At 39.0% G+C, this 15,976-nt stretch overlaps 1 protein-coding gene across 2 annotated transcripts in view; it reads right to left on the reverse strand.

Moving 5' to 3' along the window:
• The window catches only part of NUBPL (nucleotide binding protein like), a 457,415-nt gene that overhangs the window by 225,093 nt on the left and 216,346 nt on the right, over window positions 1–15,976 (reverse strand). For both annotated transcript variants that reach the window (XM_045163735.1, XM_025271622.3), the window contains exons 9-10: window positions 10,512–10,632; window positions 4,175–4,257 (exon numbers count right to left, since the gene is read on the reverse strand). In XM_045163735.1, the coding sequence (XP_045019670.1) occupies window positions 4,175–4,257; window positions 10,512–10,632 (204 nt within the window). The remainder of the gene's footprint in view (window positions 1–4,174; window positions 4,258–10,511; window positions 10,633–15,976) is intronic.

Raw genomic sequence — 15,976 nt, forward strand, 5'->3', positions numbered from 1 at the left:
ACAGAGAATGAGAGCCCTGGAACCTGGTGCTGAGAGGAGGGATTAATTAAAGATAGACAAAAGGAGGAGGAATTAGAAAGAAGACAAAAAACTAAAGATGAAACTTTTATTTATTAATAAATTTGCCTGTAGCAAACCCCTAAAAGCTAACAATGAAGTGTCCATCTAAAGGGCTAAGAATTAACAAGTAATTTGACATATTCCATCCCATTAATTTTTATAGAAGTTTATCATGTTTGCAAGTAAACACTTCCTTCATTCTTTAAATGAAGACATTCAGGTAGAATGGGCACTAAGCTTCCATGCATATGGCAGAATCTGTTGAGATGGCTGTGACCAGCTTCTGAGAGCAGATTTCCATTTAAGTTCACAGGGGGAAAAGGGAAGGGGATTATTAGAAGGTAAGATTCACCATAAAAGTCATCAGAAGGATCCTGATTCCAGGACTCAACAACAGTTTCCTAGTGTCTAGGAATTCCTGATGTCCTAATAAAATATTTAATGCTGAGGCTGAGAACTCTATCCTCATCTTATGATTCAAATTCTGCTGATTTTTAGATGTCACCAAAGAGTGACATTTACCTGAAGCTATGTAAGCGGAAGGGCATAAATGGGCTCAACCCTTTGATGAAGGGCGGAAGAAAGACAATTAGTATCACGACAACTTTCCCAGGACATTTCAGAAGACATAAATACTCACAGCTGTATTCTACTTGGCATTTTTCAAAATATTTTCACATTATCATCTCATTTAACCCTTCTCATTATGATATCAATTTACAGACAGAGAGAAAGGTTCAGAGATATGAGGGAACTTATCTAAGGTCACACTTAGAAAGTAGCATTCTTGGTAATGAAATCCCAGGCTAATACTAATTAATGCTTTGCTTTTCATGCAGAGACCTTTTGAGAATCTAGTAACTCTCTTGTTCAATTTCCCAGAAAAATGCACACTTGTACATTCTGGATATAACTTCAGGGGAATTCTCAAACCCAGGTTAAGATATTCTGTATTATGGCTGCCACTGTGCACACCAATGGGACCACCCCTCTTATCTAGATCTCTGTAATATGAAAAGGAGGTGAACTGAAAGCCAGCCTAAATATACACAACAGACAGACACTGAAGCAAGCTTGCAATTAATTGAGAAGGGAAGCAGATACTGCCTTGGGAAGAGGATGCAAGCCTACAGTTTCAGAGCTGAGTATGGAAATAGCCTCGGGTACTATCTTGAACAAATTCCTTACTGCAAATGAATCTCTACTTCTTCATTTGAAAAATGGAGATTATCAAACATACCTCACAAATGTGTTATGAGAATCAAATTAAGAGAATATGTTGTATTTAATGCACTCAAGTACTGTACTCATTTCTTAGAAGGAATTGAAGAAATCATAGCTATTAGTAGAGGACTCAGAAGGTGACTAGAGAAGGAAAAGGCAATCCACTCCAGTATTCTTGCCTGGAAAATCCCACGGACAGAGGAGCCTGGCGGGCTACAGTCCATGGGGTCGCAAGTCGGACATGACTGCGCGACTAAGCTATCAGAAGCTGACACAATGAAAAGAGGACAACATTTGGAAGGAAAAGAATTGCTTTTTAATCACATCTTGGCATCTATCAGTTCTGTGACCTTGGAAAATTATTTAGCTTCTTTGAGTCTCAGTTTTCTCAACTGAAAAATGGGAACTATTTATACATTGTATTAAGTTGTTGTGAGCATTGAAAGTATATAGATGCCTAACAGTGTCTAACATACTATAACTGCTATTATTGTTAGAAAGATGGTTAATAACAATGAATGTCTGCAATCTAAGAGTAGGAAACAATAACTTCCATGGAAACAAAATAAATACAAAGCTCCATTTTCTAAATCTCTTTTTATGGACATGTCTGAATCTTAAAAAACTGCTCAGAAGTCTTCATATGTAAGGCTGACAATGTGGTGTGTGAAATTCTCACTAGTTTTAGCTGAGACTTCACCAGATTAAGTCTAGCCTAAACCACAAAGGGGTAGCTTGCTCACATTACCATAAATGTCAGCCAGCAACAGTAAAACAATAGATCTGATTTTAAATGAGATTTAAAAAAACATGTAACCAAAAAACTCTACAAACACTGTTGTTTAGAGTTTTAAATCATATTGCTTTTTGATGGCTGTTATATATTCTCTGTTATGTTACATTCCTTTAACTTTCTGAAATGTTTTTGCTTTTGGAGAATCTCAAAGAAAAAAAATAATGGACAGGAGGGAAAATATTTTAAAACCTAAATTCATAATTGAAACAAACTACTAGACAATTATTCTTATTGAGAAGGATTCACCACTACATATCTTTAAATAGGCTGCTCTCAGGAGGCATTTAAAAGTATTTGACTTTAAAAACCCTCAATTTTCATACAACTTTTCATTCACTGCATAAAGTACACTTACAGTAGATGAGACTGCCATGCTTCAGTTGTGAAAGCAATAAAAGGTTATGTTTTTTGCTTTTCTGAAAGATTTCAAAGAAAAGACTGAAAAGGAAATTTAACATTTATTACTACATAAGAGGCACAGAAAGGAAAAACAAGGATATATACAATAGTAAGTTTACTCAGACACCATATCCCAGCAACTCAATCACCTGTACCATAACTGTCGACCCTAAGAAAGAGAAAGGAGCTCTGGGTCCTGAAAGAGATAGTTCAAAATGAATCTACTTGACCAATCTCAGACTCCTGGTTGTCAGCTTTGCCCTTATTGTATTCACAGTTCTAACAAAGTCTGGCTCCTTTGTCTTTCGGTTCATACAGGATTAGAGGAAGCAAACTAGAATGAAAGAGGGAATAGTTATGGGTGGACAAAATAACGGTACTCTAAAGCTACATTTATTTGGTATGGGAAAAAAAGAAAAGCTAAGAGGATTGATTGAGGCTGTTTGGCAAAGGAACATAAGAATTACATTAAAACTGATTCACCAGATGATGGCTCACTTTCTAACATAAACAGCAACTGCTACTTAGGAAAGAAGAGATATATATGACTTTATTATATATGATTATGTATATTATATATATAATAAAAGTATTATATATAATAAAATCATACACATATGATTTTATTTCTATTTTAAAAAGAGTAAAATAAAAGAGCCATGACAAACCTAGACAGCATATTAAAAAGCAGAGACATCATTTTGCTGACAAAGATCCACATAGTCAAAGCTATGGATTTTCCAGTAATCATGTATGGATGTGAGAGTTGGACCATAGAGCACCAAAGAATTAATGCTTTTGAACTGTGGTGTTGGAGAAGACTCTTGCGAGCCCCTTGAACTGCAGGGAGATCAAACCAGTCAATCCTAAAGGAAATCAACCTTGATTATTCACTGGAAGGACTGATGCTGAAACTCATACTTTGGCCACCTGATGCAAAGAGCCAACTCACTGGAAAAGACTCTGATGCTGGGAAAGATTGACGGTGAAAGGAGAAGAGGGTGGCAGGGTATGAGATGGTTAGATAGCATCACTGACTTGGTGACATGAATCTGAGCAAACTCTGAGAGATAGTGAAGGACAAGGAAGCCTGGTGTACTGCAGTCCAGGGGATCACAAAGAGTTGGTCACAACTCAGAGACTGAACAGCAACAACAAAAGAGTTTACACTTAAAGGCAGTGAGCTTCAGCAGTCTTTGAAAAATCTATCTGTACCCCAAATTATATTAGATAATGAAACACTATTAATTTTCCCACCTCATCCCCTCAATCATATTTATTAAAATAAACGCAGTGAAAATTCCATCTCTAAAGGTTTATACAGTTTCCCTACATTCAACTCAATTTTTTCTTGAGTTCAGCCGAACTTCTAACACTGAAATAAAATAACTTGAGGCAGTTAGATATTGCTAGCTAGCAAGAAAAGAATTCTACAAATTTCCATTGTTCATGTTCATCATGAGAAAACTGGTTGGGTGATGATTCTTTGTAGTTGGGCCTGTTCAGTTGATAATTCAGAATCAACAATGGTATGTCTACCTTATAGTAACTTAAAGAAGCTTTGATTAAGTTAACTAATCTTTGGTTAATACATGCATTCCAAATAGACAAACTTGATCTCCCCAACCTTTTTTCTATATATCAAAAAGTATATATCCTATGAAAATAAAAAACGTATTTATAAATATAACTTACCTCCTCACTTTCAGGCTGTGAAAACACAATCGGCTGGCCTGTATCTGAGGCTTCCCTTATGTTAAGATGTAAGGGGACGTCTCCTAAAAGAGTCCACCAGATATCCATTAGTACCACAAAAGCTTATACAGGCATTTGAAATTTTACTCTTTGAACTGCAGAAACAAATTGATTCAAATCAACCTGAGTTATGACTATCCTCAAATTGCTAAATTTCTGAAGAACAAATTTCAAATGAAACTTAGGGACAAAATAGTCCATTTGAGGGTAATACCATGATTACATTTGAAAGCAGTGTGGCAGTCAATCAAGGAATAAGATCTCTGATTTATTCTTTGCTGGAGATCTTCCAGCAAAAATGACCTGGAAGATATTTGTAAATTTTTCTCCCTGTAATAACTGATATAATAATATGATATAGACATATCTTGCCACATAATAACAGGAAACTGAAAAGGAAAGATGAAGAGGGAAAGAAGTTTTTAAAAAGCACAACAGAATAATCTTCTTGATAGTGGCAGATGGGTGAGCAAAGAGAACTATTGAAAAGCAGGGCAGACTTGTTAGTTCAACTACCTGTCTCTTTATCAGACAGAATTATTTTTATTTTATTACATATCAATCTATATAGCAGTATACATAACTTGTGAACTTGAGCTCTCAGGAAATAATAAGAACCTCCAATATACAGACTTGTATATGTGTGTCTTTCCTGAGGATATATTAGGTAGTAGAATTCGGAGGAAAAATGCTCTGATCCATCATCCAATTGATTCTTTCTACCACACCATCACAAGTAAAGCTGAGATTTAAAATGCAGTAAATGGAGTAGAAGAGTTGACTTTCATGCTGCTCAGCATTCTTAGAACCACTTTAAGTCCATGCAAAGGTTATCGAAACATGTATGTGTGTTTTACATAAAATATTCATTCAGTACCATGCCATTCAGTGTAAATAATGCAGAAGAAGAATGTGTTACAAAGTCACAAACCTACCACAATTTATATTATGAAGTACGGAGTAACAGATATGTCATGTGCCTCTTATCAGCATATTTTCAGATCTTAGCCAACTCTCTTTTCTAAATGTTCAATAGACAAAAATGCATGAATATTTCAATAACCACGTAAAGGTTAGTTTTTCAGTAAATTTGATGTCTATTCTATAGATCAACTTTAGACTACAGGAAGCTGTCATGTGGGAAGCAGGGGAAGATATGTTACAGAAAATATTTAGAAACCCAAAAAGTTTTCTCTCTTGATTTATGAACTGCCAGTATATAGTAAAGAATCTTGAATGCTTTCATTTCCACCACAGTAACAGAACAAAACAGTAAAACCGTCTCCATTATACAGCCAGCTTGTTCATTGCTGTTGTTCAGTGCTTGTCGTGTCTGACTCTTTACGACCCTATGAACTACAGCACGCCAGGTTTCCCTATCCTTCACTGTCTCCCAGAGTTTGTTCAAACGCAAGTCCATTGCGTCGGTGATGCCATCCAGCCATCTCATTCTGTCACCCCCTTTTCCTCCTGTCCCCAATCTTTCCAGCATCAGGGTCTTTTCCAATGAGTCAGCTAGTGACATCATTTCTGCCCTCCAGAGACTCACAATCCGCAGAAGAGGAGAATAAGATGAGGAAAACCTTGTTAGAAAGTAGATGGCACAGTGAGAGCAGCAGTGGACTAACAGCTGTGCACAGAGAAAATTTAAATGGGGTAAAGGTAGTGAGAGTTGCTGAGGTTCAGTCTGGCCTTGAAAAGTATTTTTGAAGGGCTAGGGCTGAAGGAAGCACGTTTCAGAGACATAAGTTAAAGAGGTCTCTGTGACATGATCTGAGACCTTAATTACTATGCATGTTGCTGCTACTGCTGCTAAGTCGAGTCAGTAATGTCCGACTCTATTCGACCCCATAGACGGCAGCCCAACAGGCTCCTCTGTCCCTGGGATTCTCCAGGCAAGAACACTGGAGTGGGTTGCCATTTCTTTCTCCAATGCATGAAAGTGAAAAGTGAAAGTGAAGTTGCTCAGTCGTGTCTGACTCTTAGTGACCCCATGGACTGCAGCCTACCAGGCTCCTCCATCCATGGGATTCTCCAGGCAAGAGTGATGGAGTGGGTTGCCACTGCCTTCTCCGAATTACTATGTATAAACTGTCCCTATAGCTGAATACAGGCTTTCCAGGTGGCTCGGTGGTAAAGAATCCACCTGCCCAGAGGGATAGGGTGGGGAGGGAGGTTAGGAGGGGAGTTCAGGATTGGGGGGAGATATGTATACCTGTGGCCCAATCATGTTTATGTATGGCAAAAACCATCACAATATTGTAAATTAATTATCCTCCAATTAAAATAAATAATTAAAAAAAAGAAAAAGAATTTAAAAAAAGAAAAAGAATCCACCTCCCAAGTAGGTTTGATCCCTGGGTTGCCAAGATCCCCTCAAGATCCCCTCAAGAATGAAATAGCAATCCACTCTAGTATTCTTGCCTGGGAAATCCCATGGACAGAGGAGCCTGGAAGGCTATAGGGTCACAAAGAGTCAGACATGACTGAGTGACTAACAACCACCACCACAAGCTGAATGTGGATAAAATTCTGAAGAGCCATTTTACCAAATAACCATTTGAAACACAGCTCCCTAGATGAAAATAAGAGGCAGCAAGAGAGTCAGTAAAGGACAAATAAGAGTCCTGGGGGTGTCACCCACCCAGGAGGTCACAGCTGTGAGAGTTCCTGATTTCGGTTCCTTATTTCCAATTTCAACCTCTTCATCATCAGAACCCCTGTTCCAGTTCATGGGAGAGCCCTCTGGGCCCCATGAGCACATTAAAGGGAGCAGATGTGCTCTACATTAGAACTCTAAATTAGTTTTCCCGAAAGAGTTTGAGATACAACAGTCCATAGCACTAGCCGAGTTTCTCTGATCAGTAATCAGTGTTTCTGATATATTTTTAGGGTAACTATACATTGATTTGCAGGGCTTCCCAGGTGGTTCAAGTAGTAAAGAACCCATCTGTCAATGAGGGAGACGTATGAGATGCAGGTTCGATCCCTGGGTCGGGCAGATCCCCTGGAAATGGGCATGGCAACCCTCCAATATTGGCAGCTCGATACTGCAGTTGCCACTGGCAACATGGCAACTCCAATATTCTTACCTGGAGAATCCCATGGACAGGAGCCTGGCAGGCTACAGTCCATAGGTGGGCTACAGCTCATAGGGGCACAAAGAGTCAGACTTGACTGAGGTGACTCAGCATGCATGCATACATTTGTGAGCTGTTGGTTAAAATGTAACTTCCATATGTAGGTTTCTCTAGGAGACATGCTTCAAATTCTAAATAAGTGACTTACAAAATCATACCACCCATTCATAAATTAGGGAATTATAATACTGTCAGCATAATTTAATAATGCCATTATAATTACACATTTACTTTATATATAAGTGAATGTCAATCTGCTGTTATTATGCAGATTTGGGAAACTGAACTTCCTAGGTTAGTTAAATGAGAAACAGTTGCAGAATAAAATTAGTATCTTTAATTATAAAAATGTATCAAAATATATCATTAGTATTCACCTGGTACTGTGGTAGCTGCTATAGTACAAATGCATAAAAACAATAATACATTTAACATCAACTTTTAGAAAACTAATTATAATAAAGAATGTTTTTAATTCCTTGATCTCTAAGGAATATTAATTGTTAACTACCTAAAACTGATAATTCACTCTATGACTGCATTATTTAGCAGCTAACATCTGCCTTTACCCAGAATAGAAACTCATATGCAGAATATCAAAACATGTTCCCTAAAAAGTCCATTAAGTTGCTTGTGGATTTAAATAAAAAAGATTTTAACTAAAATCTGTGTTTTCCCCACATCTATCCTGGAGAAGGTTCCATGTGCGCTTGAGAAAAAGTTGAAATTCATTGTTTTGGGATGAAATGTCCTACAATACAATCAGATCACATCAGTCGCTCAGTCGTGTCCAACTCTTTGCGACCCCATGAATCGCAGCACGCCAGGCCTCCCTGTCCATCACCAACTCCTGGAGTTCGCTCAGACTCACGTCCATCGAGTCAGTGATGCCATCCAGCCATCTCATCCTCTGTCGTCCCCTTCTCCTCCTGCCCCCAATCCCTCCCAGCATCAGAGTCTTTTCCAATGAGTCAACTCTTCGCATGAGGTGGCCAAAGTACTGGAGTTTCAGCTTTAGCATCATTCCTTCCAAAGAAATATCAGGCCTGATCTCCTTCAGAATGGACTGGTTGGATCTCCTTGCAGTCCAAGGGACTCTCAAGAGTCTTCTCCAACACCACAGTTCAAAAGCATCAATTCTTCGGCGCTCAGCCTTCTTCACAGTCCAACTCTCACATCCATACATGACCACAGGAAAAACTATAGCCTTGACTAGACGAACCTTTGTTGGCAAAGCAATGTCTCTGCTTTTGAATATGCTATCTAGGTTGGTCATAAGTTTCCTTCCAAGGAGTAAGCGTCTTTTAATTTTATGGCTGCAGTCACCATCTGTAGTGATTTTGGAGCCTAGAAAAATAAAGTCTGACATTGTTTCCACTGTTTCCCCATCTATTTCCCATGAAGTGGTGGGACTGGATGCCATGATCTTCGTTTTCTGAATGTTGAGCTTTAAGCCCACTTTTTCACTCTCCTCTTTCACTTTCATCCAGAGGCTTTTGAGTTCCTCTTCACTTTCTGCCATAAGGGTGGTGTCATCTGCATATCTGAGGTTATTGATATTTCTCCCGGCAATCTTGATTCCAGCTTGTGCTTCTTCCAGTCCAGCATTTCTCATGATGTACTCTGCATAGAAGTTAAATAAACAGGGTGACAATATACAGCCTTGATGAACTCCTTTTCCTATTTGGAACCAGTCTGTTGTTCCATGTCCAGTTCTAACTGTTGCTTCCTGACCTGCATACAAATTTCTCAAGAGGCAGATCAGGTGGTCTGGTATTCCCATCTCTTTCAGAATTTTCCACAGTTTATTGTGATCCACACAGTCAAAGGCTTTGGCATAGTCAATAAAGCAGAAATAGATGTTTTTCTGGAACTCTCTTGCTTTTTCTATGATCCAGCGGATGTTGGCAATTTGATCTCTGGTTCCTCTGCCTTTTCTAAAACCAGCTTGAACATCAGGAAGTTCACGGTTCACGTATTGCTGAAGCCTGGCTTGGAGAATTTTGAGCATTACTTTACTAGCGTGTGAGATGAGTGCAATTGTGCGGTAGTTTGAGCCTTCTTTGGCATTGCCTTTCTTTGGGATTGGAATGAAAACTGACCTTTTCCAGTCCTGTGGCCACTGCTGAGTTTTCCAAATTTGCTGGCATATTGAGTGCAATATTGTAAAGTAAAAAGAATAATAAATAAATAAATAAATAAAAATTAAAAAATAAAAAATAAAATCTGTGTTTTGCTCCTTTAACATATGATTTTACTTCTCCTTCAATTACTAATTAATTCTTCAGTTCAGTAACATGAACAGTATAGACAAGGTGAGTTTCAGGTGCCATACTTCATAGACACAGCATAAAAAGATTACAGAAAACAGTAAATAGCGTTTTTTCTAGAGCAGAGGACTTATACATTCAGAACTGATGAGGAAGGCATTTCTTCACGCACATCAAGAACTGACACTTCCAAAGACTGCCACAACATATGAAATAGGTATTTCTGTATACATCTGCTCAGTTGGTAAAGAATCTGCCTACAATGCAGATGACCCTGTTTCAATTTTGGGTCGGGAAAATCCACTAGAGAAGGGATAGGCTACCCACTCCAGTATTCTTGGGCTTCAGCTGGCAAAGAATCCACCTGCAATGCAGGAGACCTGGGTTCGATCCCTGGGTTGGGAAAATCCCCTGGAGAAAGGAACACCTACCTGCTCAAGGATTCTGGCCTAGAGAATTCCATGGGCTGTATATAGTCCATGGGGTTGCAAAGAGTCAGACACTGAGTGACTTTTACCTTCACTTTCTGCTTATACTAAAAGATGTCTTCCCAACTTAGCAAACAAACTGATGACCATTATTTAAAATGTGGACTTCAAATCAGAGTACTCAAACCACAAAACTTTCTTTGCAAATTCAGTTATGGGCAGTTTTCATCTATAGCAAGAGTTATAATTGGTAGAACAAACCCCCTATTCAAAATGTGTTCCACTAATGAAGTATCACAAAAAGCCAAAGAAAGGTTAACACAGAGAAGTGCACTATACTAACTTAATTCAAAACACAAAGCCAAAAGCATTTCATCATTCTGAGATGATCTTCATCATCATGCTATTTCCTTTGCAAATGAATATCCAGTGGTCTTACCTAGAATATCAAGATCAAGGGTCCGTGCTAGTCTCCTTGCACCATCAGCACCAAAAATATGAGTTTTGTGTTTACACTTTGGACACTGGAAAACACTCATATTTTGGACAAGGCCCAGAACCTAGAATAATAAAGACACATTGAAATCAAAACAAAATTAAACTGAATTTCAATCCATTATTTCAACAAGCTTCTACTGTGTGCCTACTAGGTTTCAGAGATACTATGATGAATAAGTAATGGTCTCTGCTCTCAAGCAACTCAAGCTAGTGGGAGGGCAAGACAGATGCCATTAACTCAAATAATGAGATAAGTGCTAAAAAATTATAAATGATGGGGATCAAAAATTCTGTTTTGGAAGAATAAGAGGGATCTCTGGGTTTCCCACAGAGAACTGTTTCTTCAGGTTGAGTGTAAGAAGAGGGGTTGAGGCCTATAGCAGGAATTCTAGGCAGACGAAAAGGGCAGAAGCCAAGGCAGTGAATTTTGATTCGTAGGGCCTATTTTGGCTGCAGTCCAGTAAAGGTGACAAGGCAGAAGTTAGTTTGGTAGAAAGGTCGAGGTCAGATGGTAATGCTATCCATGTATTTGAGATTTTATTTTTGAAACAACAGAGATGGCACTGAAGAGGCAGTAATACACAGTCAGATCTATTTCAGAATTTTACTTTGAGGTCAACATGGAAAAAATAAGCAGGAAGCAACAAAAGAAAAGACACAGTTAAGAGGCTAACTGTGGACAAAGCCTCACAGTAGGAAACAGCTAAGAAATGTTGTTGTTGTTCAGTCTCCTGGTCGTGTCCAACTTTTTGTGACCCCATGGACTGCAGCATGCCAAGCCTTCCTGTCCCTCACCATCTCTCAAAGTTTGCCCAAGTTCATGTCCATTGTATCAGTGATGTCATCTAGCCATCTCAGCCTCTGATGCCCTCTTCTCCTTCTGCCCTCAATCATTCCCGGCAACATATACTGAGTACTTATTCTAGGTCAGGCCCTGGGATAAGGGCTGTATGAAGTGAGGTGAAGTTGCTCAGTCATGTCTGACTCTTAGTGACCCCATGGACTGTAGCCTATCAGGCTCCTCCGTCCATGGAATTTTCCAGGCAAGAGTACTGGAATGGGGTGCCATTTCCTTCTCTAGGGGATCTTCCCGACCCAGGAATCGAACCTGGGTCTCCCGCATTGCAGGCAGATGCTTTACTGTCTGAGCCACCAGGGAAGCCAGGTCCAAGGGCTGTATATGCACTATCTTACTGTCTCTTTATAGAACTTTATGAGATGGGTTGTTAGCATATCCTTTCCATAGGTGAGAAAACTGACACAGTTAGCAAAAGACTGAAACTCAGCTCTTATCAAAATGTTATTATTTAAAACAAAAATTTAAAGCTATATACAAAGTGTTCATTTCTTTCTGAGTTTCCCCAGCTTCAAAAGAGATATTTCATAAACATTAGCTGAATAAACAGACAGGCTCTATTTATGATTCTTTTAATCTTACTCCTCATTTATAGAAAGCCTGGTTGTCTTCTAGAGTAAAAATGCAGAAAACAACTATCAGAGGCTTATAGGTAACAATGTCCATATCATCCTACCAATCCTGCCAATACACTCATCGTTATGGGAGATATCTCTATTAGAACATTTGTGTTTTAAATGAAGAATAGCGCTGATAGTCCACAATTAAATATATCAACAAGAAGGTGATCAAATGTGTTATTCTTTCTGAAAAGAGAAACAGGAAAGAGTAAAGTTTCCTACGACATATGTAAATGAAGACAAATAGTGAGGGATATAAATTTGCAGGTAAGCATTTTCCATGCATTACATGCCCTTTTGCTGATGGAAAGTGTCACAAAAAATAAATTATACCATGTTTTGGTAATTCAGTGCCATCTTCAGAAAGCTAAGGAAAACCCAGCTAAATATCACACAGCTTATTTTATTCACTATGTCTACATAATACACTCGTTACTTGAGCTGTCTTATACCATTTATGTTGAATGTATATATCCCCTAACTGTAAGGTTTTCATAAATATAAATAAAATTACATACTTTTATGAAATGAAATTTTATATAAATAAAATTATATTTATAAAAATAATATAAATAAAATTATCACTCAAGAAGGAGAAGAAAGAAAATTGCATCATGAAAATTTAAAGAAGGGTATATTCTAATTCAGAGAGAATGTGAAATGTATTCCTTCTCTGGAACCTCTTAGGCTTTCCAAGATATAGAGACATGGAGCAAGAGTATATTTGCAGTTTGTCTGTGATTAACTTATTAGAAAATCGTTTGCTATGGACTGTATAAATGTCTCAGACATTCCCTGTATAGACTACATAAATGTCACAGACATAAAACTGTAATCAAACTCAGGATTTAATGTTATGCTATTATATGCCAATAACTAGGCTAAACACAAGAAGCAGCACACAGTAGTGAGCAAAACAGACTTGGAGCTTGCACGCTAACTGGAGAAACAGACTGAATAATTAGTGCAAAAACTGATTTTAAAAACTAGAACAGTTTCTTTAGAAGCAAAGTACAGAGTATTACAAGACTGTAGAGAAGAGAGGACTCTACTACGGGAGTCACACTGTGGGGAAATGTTTGATACACTGATCCAACAGTTAAAGAGTAAGCAGGTTAAAAACAAGGAAAAGTGAGGAAATACACTCAAAAAAGAAGTAGAAGCATGTCTACTTCAAGGAACTGAAAGGCAGTATGGCTGAGGTACGGGATAAGTGGTGGGAGATGAGGCTTGAAAGGTAGGGGCTGCAGGCCATGTTAGGTATGTAGGTTGTATGAGTGCAGAGATGCCACTGAAGAGTTTAAGCAAAAGAGACTGCTATGCTTATAACTGCAGGAGACTCATTTCTCAAGACTGAGGGGTTTTACAAATGACATGGAATAGAAAAACTAAAAGGATTTTTCTTTGTGTGTTTATTTCTTAGACAAACACAAATCCAGTAAATGTATGCTCTGAAATCTATCATTTCAGAGGTGACAGTTTTTAGTGAAAGGCCAAGGAGAAAAGGGAAGGGTATACCCATTTGAATGCAGATTTCCAAAGAATAGCAAGGAGAGATAAGAATGCCTTCCTCAGTTATCAATGCAAAGAAATAGAGGAAAACAATAGAATGGGAAAGACTAGAGATTTCTTCAAGAAAATCAGAGATATCAAGGGAACATTTCATGCAAAGATGAGCACAATAAAGGACAGAAAATGGTATGAACCTAACAGAAGCAGAAGATATTAAGAAGTGGCAAGAATACACAGAACTATACAAAAAAGATGTTCATGACCCAGACAATCACAATGGTGCGATCACTCACCTAGAGCCAGATATCCTGGAATGTGAAGTCAAGTGGGTCTTAGGAAGCATCACTACGAACAAAGCTAGTGGAGGTGATGGAATTCCAGTTGAGCTATTTCAAATCCTGAAAGATGATGCTGTGAAAGTGCTGAACTCAATATGCTAGCAAATTAGGAAAACTCCATGGCCACAGGAGGGGAAATGGTCAGTTTTCATTCCAATCCCAAAGAAAGGCAATGCCAAAGAATGTTCAAACGACCGCACAATTGCACTCATCTCACACACTAGTAAAGTAATGCTCAAAATTCTCCAAGCTGGGCTTCAACAGTAGGTGAACTATGAACTTCCAGATGTTCAAGCTGGATTTAGAAAAAGCAGAAGAAGCAGAGATCAAATTGCCAACATCTGTTGGATCAATGCAAAAGCAAGAGAGTTCCAGAAAAACATCTACTTCTGCTTTATTGACTATGTCAAAGCCTTTGACTGTGTGGGTCACCACAAACTGTGGAAAATTCTGAAAGTATGGGAATATCAGACCACCTAGAAGCAACAGTTAGAACTGAACATGGAACAAAAGACTGGTTCCAAATAGGAAAAGGAGTACGTCAAGGCTGTATATTGTCACCCTGCTTATTTAACTTATATGCAGAGTACATCATGGGAAATGTTGGGCTGGATGAAGCACAAGCTGGACTCAAGTTTGCCAGAAAAATATCAATAACCTCAGATGTCCAGATGACACCACCCTTATGGCAGAAAATGGAGAACTAAAGAGCCTCTTGATGACAGTAAAAGAGGAGAGAGAAAAAGTTGGCTTAACACTCAACATTCAAAAAACGAAGATCATGGCATCTGGTCCCATCAGGTCATGGGAAATAGATGGGGAAACAGTGGAAACAGTGTCAGACTTTATTTTTGGGGGCTCCAAAATCACTGCAGATGGTGACTGCAGCCATGAAATTAAAAGACACTTACTCCTTGGAAGGAAAGTTATGACCAACCTAGATAGCATATTGAAAAGCAGAGACATTACTTTGCCAACAAAGGTCTGTCTAGTCAAGGCTATGGTTTTTCCAGTGGTCAAGTATGGGTGTGAGAGTTGGACTGTGAAGAAAGCTGAGCACCGAAGAATTGATGCTTTTGAACTGTGGTGTTGGAGAAGACTCTTGAGAGTCCCTTGGACTGCAAGGAGATCTAACCAGTCCATTCTGAAGGAGATCAGTCCTGGGTGTTTTTTGGAAGGAATGATGCTAAAGCTGAAACTCCAGTACTTTGGCCACTTCATGTGAAGAGTTGATTCACTGGAAAAGATTCTGATGCTGGGAGGGATTGAGGGCAGGAGGAAGAGGGGACGACAGAGGATGAGATGGCTGGATGGCATCACTGACTCGATGGATGTGAGTTTGAGTGAACTCCAGGAGTTGGTGATGGACAAGGAGGCCTGGCGTGCTGCAATTCATGGGGTCGCAAAGAGTCAGACATGACTGAGCAACTGAACTGAACTGAACTGAAAGTCACTGTAGATGGTGATTTCAGCCATGAAATTAAAAGACACTTGCTCCTTGGAAGAAAACTTACGACCAACCTAGATAGCATATTAAAAAGCAGAGACGTTGCTTTGCCAACAAAGGCCTGTCTCATCAAAGCCATGGTTTTTCCAGTAGTCATGTATGGATGTGAGAGTTGGACTATAAAAAAAGCTTAGCACTGAAGAATTGATGCTTTTGAACTGTGGTGTTGGAGAAGACTCTTGAGAGTCCCTTGGACTGCAAGGAGACTCAACCAGTCCATCCTAAAAGAAATCAGTCCTGACTATTCATTGGAAGGACTGATGCTGAAGCTGAAACTCCAATACTTTGGCCACCTGATGCGAAGAACTGACTCATTTGAAAAGACCCTGATGCTGGGAAAGATTGAAGGCAGGAGGAGAAGGGCATGACAGAGGATGAGACGGTTGGATGGCATCACCGATTCAATGGACATGAGTTTGAGTAAACTCCGGGAGTTGGTGATGGACAGGGAGGCCTGGCGTGCTGCAGTTCATGGGGTCGCAAAGAGTTGCATACGCCTGAGTGACTGAACTGATCTGAAAATACTCTAGTTTTTCCCCTGCACAGTTCTTTTCTGCACAGGATTTTTTTCCT

Source organism: Bubalus bubalis, chromosome 20, assembly GCF_019923935.1.
Source record: "Bubalus bubalis isolate 160015118507 breed Murrah chromosome 20, NDDB_SH_1, whole genome shotgun sequence".
NCBI lineage: Eukaryota > Metazoa > Chordata > Mammalia > Artiodactyla > Bovidae > Bubalus > Bubalus bubalis.